This window comes from Rhinolophus sinicus, linkage group LG06 (assembly GCF_036562045.2).
Source record: "Rhinolophus sinicus isolate RSC01 linkage group LG06, ASM3656204v1, whole genome shotgun sequence".
Lineage (NCBI taxonomy): Eukaryota > Metazoa > Chordata > Mammalia > Chiroptera > Rhinolophidae > Rhinolophus > Rhinolophus sinicus.
The window spans coordinates 31627445-31646381 of record NC_133756.1 but is presented as its reverse complement, the minus strand read 5'-3'; the positions used below and the strand labels follow the sequence as shown (position 1 = coordinate 31646381).

Here is an 18937-nt window from a genome sequence, read left to right as displayed (position 1 = left end):
AATCTCCCTGGACTGCAGTGCCCATTAAAATCTCCGTTCATCGCGTCAGCAACCCTCACCCAGCCCTTGGTTGCACTTACCTTGTATTTGTATTCTCTGTGCGCTCCTGCAGACCAGAAGGATCGAATTCCTTTGTTTTCCCAGCATTCAGCAGGATAGAAGGTGCTCAATGAATACTTCATGAATAAATTATTATCTAATTTGGTATTCTTCAAATTTACCCATTTCTATGAATTACTTGGAGCAATTGTTATAAACACACATTTCTGTGTCAGGCTCATGCCAGGCCTGCTGAACCAGCAGTGCAGGAGGAGGTGGGTGGAGCCAGGGTAGCTATCGTTTAATTAATATGCAACTCAGGTGATTCTTATGATCAGGTAAGGCTGGGAAGTGCTGGGTTTACTTAATGGCTAGTGACTAGGGATATACACCTGATTGGGAAGCTTTTCACATGAGGCAAGCTCATTTTCATTTCCACTCATCTCAGAGATTCTGACTCATGAAATTTAGGATATGTTTTGAAAAAGCTTCCTGGGTGTTTCTTATGTTTCCTTTCCCACTCCCACCTCAACCCAATTCTTATCGCTTCATGTATATGCACCATGACTGCAAACCCCCATCTCCACCACAACAACCACAAAAAGGACTAAAACATTGATGGCGAGCACCATGGCCTATAATTTTGAACCCAACACAATGCCAAGGACATAATGCTGTTCAATAGGAAAGTGTTTCATTGAAATAAAAGTTCTACTCCATTCCTTTATCCATACCCCGTTCCCACCTAACTATCTATCATACCATATATCCAAACCTACTCTTGGTTTAGTTTACTTGTGTCTTTTCATTTGCCCGCTTAGCTATCTCTCTTCTCTGGAATCCAAGGTAAGTGCCTTCAAAACCTATCCTCTTTGGAATCCTACAGCATTCCAATCATTACATCCTGATTTATTCAAACAACTGAGGTAAGTCCTGCATCACATTTGAAGCATGCCCTGGCTGCCAATAACCCTATACCCTTGCCCTTGGATTTGATTTATACCCAACAAAGTCAGTTCCACTGCAAATGAATCATGGATCTCCCTGTGGTATGACTGATTGGACACATAAGGACTGATCCACCAGAAAACATCTCTCCAACAGACCTGCCCAGGTGTCTGGAATTTCTTATGTGAAAACTGCATTTTCTTACCTTCACGATAATTCAAACATAACATGGGGACATCATAACATTCATAAACACTCACTAGTTTATCCAGTTAGCTCAGAAGGCCAAGAGAGTAGAACATGGGTCTAGACAGCTATGATACACGGGAGAAAGGCTGCTCCATCTAGCATGTGAAGACAGGGACTCTAAGAAGACATTCCCAGATACATGTATTTGTGACCCAACAAGAGTGTAGGGGCAGAGATATTTGATGAAGCTGGGAAAGGGAGGCCCAAGACTTCACTCCTCAAATACCACTTTTTCTGAGAACATAGGAATGAAATAGAACACTTTCTGATCATTCAGTTCATGTGATTTCTAACTTCATATCCTCCCTCAATAATTTTAATAGGCTGGTACTTGTTACTCAGTTGGTTTTTCAGCCTCTCCTTCACCCTTTCGGGTCCACTCTTCTTTCTCTTCCTTGTCTCTGAGATCTTTTAAACCTGTGATTTCCTATTAGGCCTTAATTTTCACTCCTCCAACTCTCCTTGAATGTGAGATGAGTTGGTAAAGAAGAAAAAGACAGAGAGAAAAGACTTCAACTTAAAATTTATCATTTGTCTGTTTCATAGTTGACTGTGTGTGCATGTGTGTGTGAGAGAGAGAGAGAAAGAGAGAAATTGAGTCTGTATTTTCCTTAAAGAGCATTGGGACTTCACTGTTATGTAATTATATATGAGGTTTGGATTTATTTATTTTCTTTCATTTTTTCTTTCCTTTCTCTTCCTCTCTCCCTTTTCCTAAAGTTGCTTTGGATTGCAATAAAGGCTAAACAATCTGCCATTGTATACAATTTGCACACAAGCTGCCAAGCTGGCTGCCAGGTTTAGTCCTGATGTGATCAAGAATGGTTGAGTTACAAAGCCACTGAAAAAACCGGTTTTCTACAGGAAATAGAAATTTATTAAAATCAGGCCTCCTCAAATGCCCTGGCTGTTAGGCTGGCGGCTTGCCAGATCAACTGGGCTGGAGGAAAAGGAGACCAGCAGATGTGAACTTCCAGCCCCGACTCAGGGCCGGCTCGGGGGCACTGCAGGGGCCTGGAGAGGCAGCTGTCATCCATATAAAAGAATCCATGCAACTCCTCCTAGGACACCAGAATTATAGTTTCTCATTCACTTGAATTCCCAGGTTTTTTAAGGAGTGCTATTTGTGGATCTGGCCATTCGTGGGCTCCCGAATTATATTTCAATGTATCTCTGATCCACTTGTAGCTTTTACCCAGCAGAATAAAAATGTTAAGAACTTTATGGGTCTTGGGTTCTAAACTCAACAGTGTTCCTCAACTTCTGAGCCTCAGTTACTTCATCTCTACAATGGGAAAAATACATATCATGAACTGTGAACTTAAATGAAATAATGACCCACACTGATAAGTATTGCTATTGTTATCTCCTCCCACACCAGCAAGGGGTACCCAGGAAGACTGGCCCTCGAATTACCCACTGATTTGGATGTTGCTTCAGTTTAGGGCCTCAGGACCTGAGGAGGCCGTGCCCTGGCTTCCTAGCTTTTCCCCTGACCCCATAACATGGCGAACACTTACTGGAGGTTTACTTGGACCAGCAATTGTTCTACCCTCTTTAAAAATATTGACTCATTTAATCCCCACATAGCCCTCTGACATGCTTACTGCTCTTATCTTTACCTCACAGATTAGGAAACGAGGGCACAGAGAGGTTTGGTGGTGGCCAGATGTGAGTCCAGGAGGTTTGGCTTCAGAGCGGGCCAGCTAAGTGCAGGGCTATGGAACCGTTGCTCTTTCTTGTTAAAGGAAGTTAGTTTTTAATATACACATTCCAGAACATTATCATCTAATGTGGTCATGGGAATTTGGGAAACAGATAAAAGACAGATACGGAGGAGAAATAAGGGACAGGGAAAGCAGCTCAGAATGTTTTCTTGGGGCGGGCAGTTAAGCGCATCTTATGGTTTGCCTCGCACTGGGATGGAGTGTCTCAGCCGAGATTAAGACAAAAGCCTCGGGGTCTGAGTTCCCATTTCCTCACACCGTGTGTTTTCCCCTCTTCTCCAAGCTCCCAGCCTAGTTATGACTTCTGAATTTTCTGAACAGTCTTTGGGTCTAATTCTCTTGCTTTCTCTTTCTACCATTTTCAGACACAATAACTGTAGTTAAAATTGATTGCACTTGACACTGTGTAAAGCACTTTATATACATTTTATTATTTAACTCCAACAACTCTGTGAAATATGCACTCTTATTTCTCCACTTTATGATGGGGGAGGTGAGTCTCAGAGAGGTTAAGTAATTTGCCCAAGGTTGCATCTCATAGCCCACAGGTGGTGAAGTGTGAACTAAGTCTGGCTCACTTCAGAACCCAGTTTATCCATTTGAGATCTGACTAAAATGGCAGAAAAAAAAATGTCAGGCAGCCTGTGGAGACTGTTAGCAATAGCCATCCCATCCTATCCCATATTTCATAATCCCCCATTTCAGTAAATGGTCCCAGTATCCTTCAGACCAGTTAGAGACCCTGACCCCTCTTTCTTCAAGTCTAATTCATCACCAGATCTTGTCAATTCAGAACCTGTGTAACCCTTGCATCCATCCACTTCTTTGTCTTCTCTCTGTTCCACCCTCGTCATGTCACCATCATGTCTCACGTAGATTGCTGTCTCGTGTAGAATCTGGCCCATGCCTCTTTTTGCTGCCTCATTTTTCTCACCGCTTGCCCATAAACTCTACAAAACAGTTATATTGAACTACTTCGAGGTCTTCTCAAGTATTGTGTCCTGTCACCTGTCTCGTGCAGGTCTCGGAACAAACTGTTCCCTTTGCCCATATACTTTTACAGAATTCTCTTCATTGCCTCGCTAACTTGACTGATTATTCAGGGCTCAGCTTAGATGTTACTGCCCCCTGGGAAGCTTTTCCTGAGCCCTCAAGTCTCAGTTAAGGGTCCCTGCAACACCCAACATAGATTGAACTTCCCCCATCATATCAGTTCCATTGATTCACTTACATTCTGCTTTAAATTATAAGCTCAGTGAGTATGGGGTTTATCACTATCCCCAGAATTTAACGCAATAAATATTTGAATGATTCAATATGTGCATGTATTAGGGTTCTGTAGAGGAACAGAACCAATATGTGTTGACAGGATGTATACATTGACAGAGATTTATTATAAGAAATTGGTTTACCTGATTATGAAGACTGGCATATCCCAAGATCTGCAGGGTGTGTCAGCAAGCTGGAGTCCCCAGAGAGCTGATAGTGTACTTCCAGTTTGAAGGCCAGCAGGCTTACGACCCAGGAAGAGCTGATGTTTTAATTCAAGTCCAAAGGCAGGAAGAATTTTCGTACTCAAGGAAGGTCAGTAATTTTGTGCTACTCGGGCCTTCAACTGATTGGGTAAGGGCCCACCCACATCAGGGAGGGCAATTTGCTTTAAGTCAATCGGTTTAAACATTCATCTCATCTAAAAACACCCTCACAGAAACACCCAGAGTGTTTGACCCAAATATCTGGGCTCCCTGTGACCTAGCCAAGTTGACACATAGAATTAAACCTCACAATATATGACTGAGTGAATGAATGAATCAGTAAACAAAAGAATGAGCAAATGGTCCCAATGTTCTTCACTGGCCCCCAGCTAACTGACTACACAATGCTCTCTCCCCGTCCAAAGTCACTGCCGTTGGTCAGCAGTGGGAAAAGGAAGATCTGGACTCTTTGTCCCTGAAGAATAAAAATGGAAACGTTTGTTCTTCTGGTTGTTCTCTGCTATAACCGCCACATTCTCTTTCATTTGCAAACACATTGATTCCAACTCCAAAAAGGCGAGGCCAACACTCCACTCCCACCTCAACGCCAAGCTACTTCCAATCATATCTGGGAATGGTGCTCACAGCACCGGGTGGGCCACCTCCATTCTGCTACACTCCCTCTTATTAAGTAACAACAGAAAAGGCTAAATGAGTAACAAAAACGGATGGAGAGACCTGTGCACACCAATGAGAACATGTAGAATGATTTTGTCCCCACCATGAAAGCACCGTTACCTGACTTCTTATGGCCTTCTGTCCACATAGTTACATTACCAAGGAACTTTAAATCAACATTCAAATATTTATGGAGTGTCCACTATTTGTCAGGCACTGTTCAAGGCACACGCCATAAAGCAATGAAGAAAACAGACAAAAATCCACGTCTTTCTGCAATATAAAGGGAAATCAAATCTCCAGATCTGGTTATTCTGAGTTTTAAAAACATCAATTTATTTATAATATAACATGGAAGTGCTTACATTTTACCAAATAAACAAAGAACCTGCACTTCACATAAAAACTTGAGGCAAGTTGCTTCCACTTATTTAGCGTAGGCCTTTCCTTTCATACTTCACATGGCACAGTGAATATAGTAGTATAATTATCATAGTATCTCCTGCCCTATCCCTATTACCTAGTACAATGCCAGGCATTTGAATGAGCAAATAAAGACTTTTTTTTGTAGTAGTAGTAGTAGAGAGAGGTTTGTAGTGATTCATGTGCCTTTTCTGTAGTAGATGTAAAAGTGACCACAATTCTTCACTCCTCCCTGTGTTCATATCCTCTGTAACATGGATTCACAGCCCTTCCCATTAAGAGATGGAGCCAATTTGCCCTCCCCTAAAATCTGGGCTGAACTTGTGACCTGTGTTGGCTAACAGAATTTAGCGGAAATAATGGTGTGCCAGTTGTGAACTCAGGCCTCAAGAGACCTTGAACACTTCCATTCTCTCTGGAAGCCTGTCCAGCTGCCATGTAAACAAGCCTGTGCTAGTCAGCTAAAGGATGAAAGGCCAAAAAGAACAAAGACAAGCTATCCCAGTTGGAGCCCTTTAGATCAGACAGACCTCAACTAAGCTGGATGCTGACTGCAGAAACATGGATGCTGACTGCTGATACAGATGCGTGAGCCCCACTGCTACCAGAAGAACTGAGAAGATAAGCCCACCCCAAATTGCTGATATGAAGAATTGTGAGCTACATAAATGGCTGTTGGCTTGAGCCACAGAGTTTAAAGGTAGCTTGTTACACAGCAAACGCTAACTGATACACCATTTGATCCCTTCCTTTTGTAACAAATCAATGACCATATACTTGCAGATGTTAGGATAGACACAATGCAGACACTATGTGTATGCAGAATTAGACAACCCTAGTCCATAGAAGTATTGATTATACTTATGACTTTAGAGAAAACTGAACTAACAGATTTTGACAAAATCATGAGCTGGTGTTTAGAGTGCAGAAATTCACATTTTTCCTTAAATTCACATTTCCAAATCTTTTACTTTAATAGATAGTATATCTTTATTTTTCATTTTTGGCCAGAGCCAGGTATCTTTTAAATGCTCTGTCCAAAACAAGATAGCATGTTCCTTGGGTTTACTTCTTTGTAAGTTAAGTTAAAGTTCACTTCCCTTTAGCTATCTAGAGTCTGAACATTTCTTAGATTTTCTTTGTTAAGGTTCTTTTTTAATTTTTGGCCATATTAATATTATGGCCAAAGTTAAAGATAAAAAAGAAGTCTTCCATTTTTCTTGTTCTCTCTTTGTACAAATCAGCTATTTTAATATGGGACAATGGCGCTGGTCTTATTTTATCACAAAGTCAATCAACTGAGGCCTCAAGACTGGAGGGACTGGATATCTGAGTCCCTGATTGCTCTTATTTATAGAGTGAAATCAGTTCTACAGCTCAGAGCTTTGCTGATGTGTCAAAGTATTGAATGTTGAATGCTACTCCCCTGAATGCTGAATCACTAAGTCCCCTGCTCTAAGACACGGTAGTTTACTGCTCTTAGATAATAATCTGAATTGCTCTTGATGACAAGTACTTTGTTCTCCCCAGGCCCTGTCTAGGTGTCTTGGGTTCTAGGCCTGCAGGTTATACTGGATGCTAACGTTAAGCCATCTTCTTTCTGGGGTTGCTCTGCGCCTGACCATCCCTGACTGCTGTTACCTGTCTCCTCATTTGCTATGGCCTAGTATGAGATGTCAATGGACTGTCTACATCATTGAAACCTACAAATTCTGAAATACAGAATGGGCCTCATCATTCCACAATCCCTTCATTCTAAGCTATTTTATAACTGAGAAGAAATTACTTCAAGGAGGACCCTGTATCGGGACCCTTTTTATATCTGCTGGTTTCATGGAAGATGTTAAACGCCTCTGTCCTAGGTCACCCAGGATATTTGGTCGCATAACCAAGCTAAAAATGCCTAGAATTTCTATTGTCTTCATTGCTTGTCTCTCATCTGCTTCAAAGTGAGCCAGACATTTTTGCAAATGCAAAAATATAAAATCTTAAAATATAAATTGATACATATATACATATATATGTGTGTATATATCTATCTATCTATCTATCTATCTATCTATATATATATACACATAAACACACACATATATATATACATATGTATATATATAGTTACCCTTTCTTCCTTATTAATTAATGCATTTTAAACTGTGGTAAAGGATATTGTAAACTACCTAATGAATCAACAATGAATGAAAAATATATGGATAAATCATATTAATAAGAACCGGCTTTAAATTTGCTAGCAGTTTTATTTTCTAGCATTGAAGACATTGAGTCATCTTGAGATAACCTTTTGCCCTGGAACAGAGGTAGTAGCCAGCATTGCTCCTCTTTCCTTTTCTCCCCTTCTTTCTATCTTAAACACAGAGGTGATGTCTGGAGCTTTAGCAGCCATCTTGCAATCGTAAGACAAAAGGTGTGAAGACAAAGGCCAACACTGAAATGGCAGAGTGGAAATAGAGAAAAAACTTTGTCTTTGGCAGCATCGTTGCACAACTAGCTGCACCAAGACCACCAACTTCCCACCTCAGGGTTCTTTGTTTTGTGAGAAAACCGAACCTCTACTTTGCTAATCATCTATTAGGTCTTCTGTTACTTGCAGCTGAATATGGGGAAATTTTTACTTTTAGTGGTCACACAATATAAGGAATCAGAGTTATAATTTCAACATTTTTTTTAAACTTTAAAGTAATGTTATCTTATTAATTAGCTTCACTGTTGACATAGACTTAGCTTTATTTTCGACATATTATGAATCAATTATTACACATACACTTCACCAGAACAATATCTTAATTACGTAGTTTGACTTCAAAATATATAGCAGCTTGTGAATACAACTATTAGATATGATTTTCCCCTCCACAGAAAACATTTTTCTCTTATCAGTAAAGCATCATTAACATGAGCTAGTTGTTGAGACTTGCAAAAAAGCCCCAGGAGTTCAGATTGGATGTCGTAATTCTACTTGTTGAAACAATTCAACTTGTAAATATAATTATCCTTGGTCCTTAGAGTGATCACTTTTCATTTGGATTCTAGTCTGGTCTCTAGAACTTAAAAATGAGATGAAGAGGCAGAAAGAGGATTTGGACATCGAGGCCATGGCAAAGAGTGTAAGACGGGTTGGTGGGGATGTAAAATACAGCAGAGAATGCAGTCAATAATGTTGCAACAACTATGTATAGTGCCAGGTGGGGACGGGACTAATCGGGGGGAATCACCGCATAAATCATATAAATGTTTCACCACTATGCTGTACACCTGAACCTAATATAAAATAATGTAGAATGTCAACTGTCACTGAAATAAATAAATAAATAAATAAACATAAGCAAAGCCAAGTGGATCGAAGTACAGACGCTGGCAACAGGCAGATCTGAGTTGGAAAAGAAAAAAAAAAAAGTCTGGGGTTCTTATTACAGGTAGTAGAAAAGCATGGGACACTTAAAATTAGCCTTCAGAGCAAGTAAGGGATATTGTTCAGAAAATGAGAGCCAGCTGTTCTACATCTTTTACGATGAAAACCCCAGAGCAAGCGGGCTTCTACTTTTGCATCTGGGAATCAGAGTAACCAAAAAGAACTGGAAGATAAATATCGAATATTCCTTCTGGAATTGAATATTTAAATAAGATTTGGATCTCACTCTCTGGAGATAATGGGTTAAATTTAATTCTGGGTCTCACAAAATAAAAATTAAAAAAAATTACATTCTGGGTCTCTTTATACGCTTTTGGTAATCAACAAAGAGAGATGCATGGAATAGGACCTCCCGTGATCACCTACTGCACGCAACGATGCTGGACACATTTACTGTTTAGGAATATCCATGGCCTAGAAGTGAGAAACAAGGAAGCAAAGGCTGTCTGGATGGAGGATGGGCACTGGGGCCTCCTTGCTCTCTGCCAGCCCCTAGAGAACGCCCTCCCTCCTTCAGGTAGGAGATAAAGAGCTCTCAGTGAATGCACTGATGTGTGTACTAATTCTCATTCTCATCTCTGAGAGGGTAGTATCTGTGTGGTCCTGCCCGAAGGCAGTGGTGAGGACTGACTGACTTGTCCAGGTTGGTTCTATGATTTTATCACCGTGCATAATTTGTAAGCTCTGGGTTATTTTCCTCTTAGTAAGCCTTTCCAAGTACTGAGTAAACATCTGCCTGGGGATGGAAAGCAAACTAGCGCTGCTTTTATAAAATGTTCATGTGCCATGCAAGCCTTTAAAAGCATAACAAGACTTGGTAGCTGGCTTGGAGGGAAAATGTCAGTGTCCCTTGACTGGAGTGTGTAAAATAACGAACTAGCGCCATCTGGAGGGGAAGAGGAGTCTAAACACGACAACAATTTTCAAAAACCTGACTCTAAGGTTTTAGTGACATAAATCCAAACATTATGGGAAAATTTTTTAAATAGGATTTCCTGCTTCTTTTATCCACCATTCTTCTCTGGATGCACAGGGGCCTAGCACAAGCGGGCAGGACTCATGTTCACACAGGACCTCAACTTTAGACTTGACCTCTCTCCCCAAATTAAGCTTTGCACTCGGTCATAGGGTTTCATTACACAATGGCACTCCCATTACCAAATGACACCATTTGTCGTGCCATGTTAATTATATTTGAACTAAATCTTGGAATTATACTGCCTCTTAAGATGTCATCCACTGATAATTTCCATTGGAATCAACTGGGGTATTTAATAAAACTACAGATTTATGGGCTTCAGTTTAGGCCTTCTGAATATGAATTTCTTTCATACTTCATTAGAACAATTACTAGAAGAAAGTGAAGTTTGTTATTTTGTCAAACACACACACACACATATACATAAAAATGCTTATCATCGGTCAGGCACCATTCTGAGCACTTTTACAAATATTAATGTATTGATGCACTAGGTCTTCTCTACAGCCATAGGAACCTAAGTGCCATTATAACTCATCCTTGACTGATGAAGCAACCAAGATGCAAGAAGGTTAAGTATAATAACTGGCCCAAGGTCACATGGCAAAAAAGCATATGGCAGATCCATCCAGGCATTCTGGCTCTAGAATCTGAGCTCCTAACTACCATGCCACCTCACTTAGCTTAAACAGTAGGAAATGTTCTCAATAGGAATATTTTTTTTAAAAGGCACTTCTGTTTTGGCCTTCATATATTTTTAGCATTTTTTTTGTTTCCATTCTAAAAATAGAAAAAATAACTATAGTCAGGTAATGCAAACATTCTGATATGTTAGGTAATATTCTCCCTGCCTTGACTACAGTGAGGAGAAATAGCGAATAGTCATAGGAATTAACATACAGTGAATATTTGCTATGTTCAATGCTCTTTTATCTTACTTATTTGCATCTGTATTTATCTTATCTCATTATCTCATTTAACTTTTTTGACAAGTCTAGAGATAGGTACTATTGTAACAAATAGGTTAAAAGAAATAGAATAGAAAAAGATATACCATATTAACAGTAATCAAAAGAAAAGTGGAGTGGCTATAAGATTATCAGACAAAGTAGATTTTAAAGCAAAGAGGTCATTTCAAAATGATAAATGGGCCCACTCATCAAGAGGATACAATAATCCTAAATGTATACAAAGCTAATAACACAGCTTCAAAATATGTGAAGCAAAAACTGATAAAACTGATGGGAGAAATAGATTAATCCACAATAACAGTCATATTGTTCAATACACCTCTCTCAATCACTGATGAAACTGGCAGACAGAAAATCAGTGAAGATATAAAAACTTGAACAACACAATCAACTAACTTCACCTAATTGACAATTAAAGAATTATCACTCAACAGTAGCAGAATATACATGCTTTTCAAACGTTCATGGAACATTTGACAAGATAGATCATATTATGAGCCATTAAACAAGTGTCAATAAACTTAAAAGGATTTAAATCATACATAGCATGTTCTCTTTCCACATGGAACTACAGTAGAAATTAATAATACAAAGATCTCTGGAAAATCTCCTGATATTTGTAAAGTAAATAAAATACTTCTAATAATACATGGGTCGGGGTGGTTGGGTGGCTCAGTTGGTTAGAGTGTGAGCTCTGGGCAACAGAGTTGCCAGTTTGATTCCCACACGGGCCAGTGAGCTGCGCCCCAACGAGAATGAAGACAACGAGCTGCAGCTGAACTGCCACCGAGCTCCTGGGCACCTGGATGACTCAGTTGGTTGGAGCGAGTGCTCTCAACCACAAGGTTGCCGGTTCAACTCCAAAGCAAAGGATGGTGGGCAGTACCCCCTACAACTAAGATTGAACAATGACAACTAGACTTGGAGCTGAGCTGCGCCCTCCACAACTAAGATTGAAATGACAACAACTTGACTTGGATATGATGGGTCCTGGGAAAAACACACTGTTCCCCAATAAAGTCCTGTTCCCCTTCCCCAATTAAAATAATAATAATATTAATAATAATAATAATACATGGGTTGTAGAAGAATAAAAAAGTAATTAGAATTATTTTGAAATGAATGAAAGTGAAAACATAACACGTAAAAATTAGTGGGAAGATGAAAAACAGTACTTAGAGGGAAACATATAGTACTAAAATTCCTATATTAGAAAAGAACAAAGGTCTCAAATCAATGACCTCAGCTTCCGCCTTAAATTAATGGGAAAAAAGAGTAAATTAAACCCAAAGTAAGCAGAAGACAGGAAATAATAAATATTATAGTGGAAATCAGTAAAATAGAAAAGAGAAAACAATAGAGAACATAAATTAAACCAAAAGCTAGTTATTAGAGATTAATAAAATTGATAAACTGTTAGTCAGACTGATCAGGAAAAAAGAGAGAAGATATAGTGGCATAATTACAGATTTTACAGATATTAAAGGACAATAAGGAAATATTATGAATTATTTTATGCCAGAAATTAGTCCACTTTGATGAAATGGATAAATTACATGAATGATGCAAACTACCAAAAGTTCACTCAAGAAGAAATGCACAACCTAAATAGACATAAAGCCATTTAAAAAATTGAAATTGTAATTATGACACCTTCATAGGAACTAAAATCAGTTTCCCTAGAAACAAGGGAGAGATTTAATAAGTAGGTCCAAGGTCAGGCATATCTATCTATCTGTCTATCTATCTATCTATCTATCTATCTATCTATCTATCTATCTATCTTATAGATATACGAGGTGTGATAAAAAAAATAGTGAATGCTGCTGTCGAGTGCCAATGGAAAGGTGATGTTATCGTGTTGCCCTGAAAATAAGACCTAGCCAGACAATCAGCTCTAATGTGCCTTTTGGAGCAAAAATTAATATAAGACCCAGTCACATTTTACTATAAGACCTGGTCTATAATATAACATAACATAATATAATAAATATAATATAATAAATATAATATAATATAATATAATATAATATAATATAATATAATATAATATAATATAATATAATATATAATAAATATAATACTGGGTCTTATATTAATTTTTGCTCCAAAAGACGCATTAGAGCTGATGGTCCAGCTAGGTCTTATTTTCGGTGAAACACAGTAACTATTTTTTTAATTTGATAGAATTATGCGAGCTGAGTTTGTATCCAGGAATACTATGGTAAACTCTGAATATTATAAGGGCTTATTAGAGCATTTAAGAAATGATGTGCATAGAAAATGGCCTTAGAAATGGTCAAATGGTTTCATCCTCCATCATGACAATGCTCCGTGTCACACATCACTTCTGGTACAGCAATTTCTGTCAAATAAAAACAATACAGTGTGTCTTCATCCACCTTATTCACCAGATCTGGCACCATGTGATTTCTGGCTCTTCCCCAAAGTCAAAATGACCATGAAAGGTAAATGTTCTGAATCAATTCAGGACATTGAGGCAGCCACGACAGCGTGACTAAAGACAGTCGTCCAGAACTGCTTCAGAAAGTGGCAAGAACAATGGGATAAATGCGTTTGAAGGGAGGGGGAGTATTTTGAAGGGGATTAATGGCAATATGTCTTTTATTGTAATAAATTATTTTATTTAAACATTCACCATGTTTTTTATCACACCTCGTACATAGTCATATATATATGTGTGTGTGTATATGTATATATGTGTATATATATATTCATACCTATAGATATTTATGGTGTTTGTGGGGGAGAGCTTTGTATGTAGTTAAGTTTCAAAACAAGTCTCTCTGAAGACAAGGCAATAACCATTTTTTAAAAAAGAGAGAAGTGATCAATAATATCAAGTATAGCCTAGAGGTCCAGTAAGATAAGGCATCTGTTGAATTTTGGCAATATGGAAGACTTTGGTGGCCCTAGTGAATTTTAATTGAGTAGTATAAGCAGAAGATAGATTTTTATCGTGCAGTAGGTGCGAATGTAAAGTGAATTAAAGAAATGAAGAGAGCAAACGATAGACTACTATTAATAAATCTGACTGAGAAAATATGAATGACGTAGTGTTGAAGGAAATAGAAATGCTGGGTCATCACTGGGACGTATTTTAGAGCGACCCGAACATATTTGCATGTTGAGGCAACACAGCAAAAAGAGGGGGAGAAAATAAAGATATGAAAACATGAGGAGACGGTCGGTTAAGTCAAAAGAAAACAGAGCATATATTCTGGGAGAAAACAGAAGAGGAACACTGGTGGACAGGCAACATTTCATCCCTTGAATATGGAAGAAACAAGACACCAACCAAACAAGATGGATGTAGATAAACATATAAATCTCTCTATTTGGGTTAATGCCCCAATGCTGAAGCTCCTGAGTGCTCCCCTCCTATGCCAGCTTCTCCTGACCTATGTCCTCCCCACAAAGACTTGCATCCCGTAGTCTAACAACTGTGGGTGCAATACTATTGATTGGAACACCACAGTGAACACCCCTATCATGGCTAACATAGGTTCAAACAAGGAAGTGGAGCTCAAAAAATGCAAAGCAACATATTCATTGATTCGTACCTATATTTCTAATGTGCACTTGCAGTGAGAGGCTGAGATCAACTTAAAAAAACGGAATCCAAGTTCTGAGAGCCGTCCAATGTTGCTACATGAAGCGGAGCTGTGGCTCAGGCTGTTTATTTTTCAAGTCCTGCAGCATTAGGCTTAATCGTCTAAAGTATCTGTATCAAGAGTGTTGGTCCAGGCGACCAGACCTTCCACTTCTTCTTCCCATGACTCATGTGCGTCGCCATCATCACCATCACTCTTCCCCACCTCCTCTGTTTCATTCATCTTCGTGACAATATCCGTTTCAATTTGTGAATCTGGAAAAAAAATTGAACCACAGTGGTAAACATGAAAAACAGAAGTTTAACAGACATGCCAGGAAACACAACAGAAAGAGAAGTGTCCCTGCATTTGTAGCATAATGCCTAAGATCATGTCAGTGAATGCAAGCAACCTTTCTAAACTTTCTAAATTTTACATGTTGCAATCGACTTTATTTGTTATGTATTATTCTTTCCACTGTGGTCAGTCATTTCATGCTCTGTTAGTCCATTCATTTAACACATATTTACTGAGTCCCTGCTAAGTGCCAGTAGATGTGTATGGGAAAAGGTGTCCGGGAATGCTTCAGTGGCACAAGGACAGAATCACTGTGTCTATGAAAATAGATGCGGACTTTGAAAGAGGAGGAGCAATTTTCTAAACAGAGAAGGGTAAAGCTGGGAGGGAGGAGCACTTTAGAGAGAGGACACAGCACATACTAAGGCACACAGGGCTTAGAGGACCTGACAAGTCTGGAGGTAATCAGAGTTGACACTTCAGTATTTATTTACACGGTGCCAGGTGCTGTGCTAAGTAATATACATTTATAATATCAGACTTAGACACAACCCTTGTGTCAGGCAGGTATTGTTACCCTTATTTTACAGATGAGGAAATCAAGACTGAGTGACCTGCAGTAACTTGTCCAAGGATATCCAGCTAATAAGAATTGATCCCAGACCCTTGGGATCCAAAATCACTATGCTATTGTGCATAGAGAATTAATTCGGTGAGCTGGCTGAGGCCAGATTAGGAAAGCCTCCCCTGTCATGTAAAGGAATTTCATCTTTCTTGTACAGGTCTTGTAAACAGGGAAATAAATTGATTACATTTTTTAAAGAAGAATATAGATATAGTATCTATATTTCTCAATATTTCCACTTAGCATGCGGAAGTTGCTTTCTAGGGATGAACCCTCGTTGCTGTTATTTATGTTCTGCTACCTCTACAACACCAGGTCATTCTTCTCACGTCTGCATAGTTGTCACCTGATTCATTGCCTAGTGTGGGTTCCAGGACAAATGCTGTTGGCCTCAAATGTTTATTTCCCCAATTGCTTATCAAATGAGCCTTGTAATATTCATTGTCTTCTAGTTATGCTGTAGACAGGGTTATAAGTGAATTGTTCTCTTGCTGTCTTTGGTTTACAGAAAGATTTGTAGAGAGATTTGAATTTCGACAGCTGCCATTATCCTATGAGAACCCTGAGGTCCCCAATGATTGAGTCTTTGTTTTTGTATTTTAATATTAACCTTTAGCTTTCCTTAACTTAAAAATTAATTCTGCCTTTTCCTTGAGAAAACTTTCGACTTTATTTTCTATACCCATATCCTTGATGGGCTGTCTCTCGTTCTTTTTAACCATATTTGGGCCTTTCTGAATTCACCTGCTTTTGAGTACAAGAAATACAGAGTCCAATTGAAACCAGTTTAAACAACAGGGAAATGTCTGTCGCACAGGAGACAGAAGTCAGAGGTAGACAGGATCAGATGATACAGTGACCCAACAATGCCATTAAGAACAAGTTCTTCCCACTGCTCTGCTAAGCCTTCTCTGCTGTTATCTTCATCTCAAGAGTCACAGCAAGAGATCCATGGCCGTTCTAGTACTACTCACACCAGACATGGCAACATCCAGAGAAAAACACAGGTTTTTTTCTCCAGGGTCACATTTTTAAGAGGAGGAAAAAAACATCCTCTGAAGCCCCCAATATATTTCCTTTAAGGCAGGATTGTGTCACACCCTGCTCCCAGCTGCTGGCAAAGAAAATGGGATTTCATGATGGGTAATCAAAGTGTTGGAGTGGAATGAGTGCTGGGAAACAATCCCTTGGATCATTTGCCCTCGAGTTTCTGCTCTGTTTAAACAAAACAAAACAAAACAAAACATCCCAGGATGCATAAAAAGAAATCCTGGCTTGATTAGCAGGGCATAGAGCAAAACAAATATAGAAATGTTTCCTTATGACCATATATATATATTATTTGGAACTTCTTTCCTTCAGAAAACCTTAAATATTTTAAGTCTGTCTGAGAAATCTTGGATTTACTGGTTGAAATCAATAACAATAACTTTGTTACTATGTTAAAATAAGTTAGGAAAACACAAATTCTAATTGCCTCGTAGTATGTATGTCTTTCTTGGGATGGATCCTGGAAACTCTGCTTCTTATAATTTTTTTATCTTAAAATAATTTGTAAAGATATTAAAATTTGTTCTGATGGTTGGGCTCTGATAGTTGTCAAATGATGTATCTCCATTCACTTCTGTATCAGTCTGCATTGAGTTAGGAAAACAGAGCCACTATAAATAATACATAAATGGGGGTGGTTAATATAGGAAATAGAGCTTATACAGGTGTGGGAAGACCTGGGGGAGTGATGGTCTGGAAGGCTACAGCTGGACGAATGGAGAAACAGTCACTTCCTACTTGAGCCTGATATACTGAAATGAGTGGGAGAACCGAGAGTTCATGGGGAAGTTCAAAGAGCCACCCAAAGTGGGACAAAAATTATGAGTTCATGGAGATGTTGTGAAGTCATCATATCTGTAAAGTGAGACTTTGTGAAGAGGTGCATGAAATTGCTGTCTCTGAGGAAGCTGCCATGAATGATACACATGACTTCTCAAAAATAATGGCCTCGTCTTCCTTCCCATCTCCTAAATCTTAGGTGAATTCTTCTCATTGGCAAACTGTGACACACTAACCCTGTCTGCAAAAGAGGAGCACAGAGTTCATTCCTTTTCTGAGTCATATTTCCCTTTGCTGTCCTGTAATAGTCCACTGTTGCTCCATAACATACAACCACAAAATCTCAGTGACGTATAACAATAAGCATTTGTGTAGGACACACATCTGGAGGTCAGCTGGGGGTTGGCTTCTTAGAGCCGGGCATGGCTTCAAAGCTTGGCTGGGGAAGTTGGGCTCTGTGTCTCTCATCTTTCTCTATGACCAGAGGGCTAGTCCACGCAGGTCCTTGGGATGATGGCAGGAGTGAAAAAGAGCAAGCCAAACTGCACAAACCCTTCCTTAGCCCTGACCATATAACACCCATTAATCCATTGACCAAAACAAGATACATGGCAAAGCTCAAAGTCAAGGGTTAAGGAAGTACATTTTGCCCATCAGGGTGGAACAGGACAGGGAGTTAATATTTCTGAACAATAATCTAATTTACTACAGTGTCCTAGATACAGTCTTCTTCTCTTAGCAGCAAGGATTATCTACCCCATTTGCAAAGAGGACAAGGGTCAGCTCTGGAGAGCTGATCAGTTTCTGGACATTCCTTAAAATATTCTCTCTTCCAGCTCAACTTTCTTAAATATTTCTCACTCACCATGGGCTTATTCCGCTTTTTCCAAAATAAAAGCATGGCAACTCTACTTCATTCTATCCTTCAGTCACTCATCTGTTTGTGAGCATTTTATGGCTACTATATGCCAAGATCTGTGCTGTGGCAGACTGAGAGGTAAGCATCCCCTTCCCTCAGGAGGTCACTTTCTATTGAAGGAGACTGGCAGTAAAGAGATTGATATAGCAGAGCTCATATGGAGGACAAACTCTGAGGGGGCCCATCATGATCTCCATTCTAGTCTTCACATCTTTATGTAATCCGCTCCCTTTTAAGTGTGGGTGGGACCCGTGACTTAACTTCTCATCGACAAACTGTAACGAAGGTGATGGAATCTCACTCCCGTGACTACGTTACATTATGTGTAATTCCATCTTGTTACCAGACTTGCTCTAAAGACTCTCATTGCTGGCTGGCTGAAGTAGGAGGCTATGTTGGGAAAGCCTACATGACAATGAACTGAAGGCAACCTCTAGGAGCTGAGGGAGGTCTCCAACATACAGCCAGCAAGAAGCCAGGCCCTCAGTTCTAAGGACAGAAGGACGTGAACTCTGTCAACAACTGTAGTGAGCTTGGAAGCAGATCCGTCCTCATTCGAGTCCCTAGATAAGAATGCGACCCAGCTGATAGCCTGATTGCATCCTTATTGGATCCCAAGCAGAGGATCCAGCTACGTCATGCCTAGACTCTGAGCATATACAAACTGTGAAATAATAAATATGTGTTGCTTTAAGCCATTAAGTGTGTGGTAACTTGTTACATAGCAATAGAAAAC

General features: G+C 39.4%; 1 protein-coding gene across 11 annotated transcripts in view; it reads right to left on the bottom strand.

The window, feature by feature from the left end:
- Positions 1-8256: 8256 nt before the first annotated feature.
- The window catches only part of UBE2U (ubiquitin conjugating enzyme E2 U), a 56583-nt gene continuing 45902 nt past the window's right edge, over positions 8257-18937 (bottom strand). For 8 of the 11 annotated variants that reach the window (XR_012497253.1, XM_074334855.1, XM_074334847.1 and 5 more), the window contains one exon: positions 14581-14805. Coding sequence is in view for 9 of the 11 variants with exons in the window: in XM_074334855.1 (XP_074190956.1) it covers positions 14770-14805 (36 nt within the window). In the remaining 2 variants the exon portion in view is untranslated. Of the gene's footprint in view, positions 14806-18937 lie in introns of all 11 variants that reach the window. The other 3 variants (XM_074334842.1, XM_019731058.2, XR_012497252.1) reach the window with 2 other exon arrangements.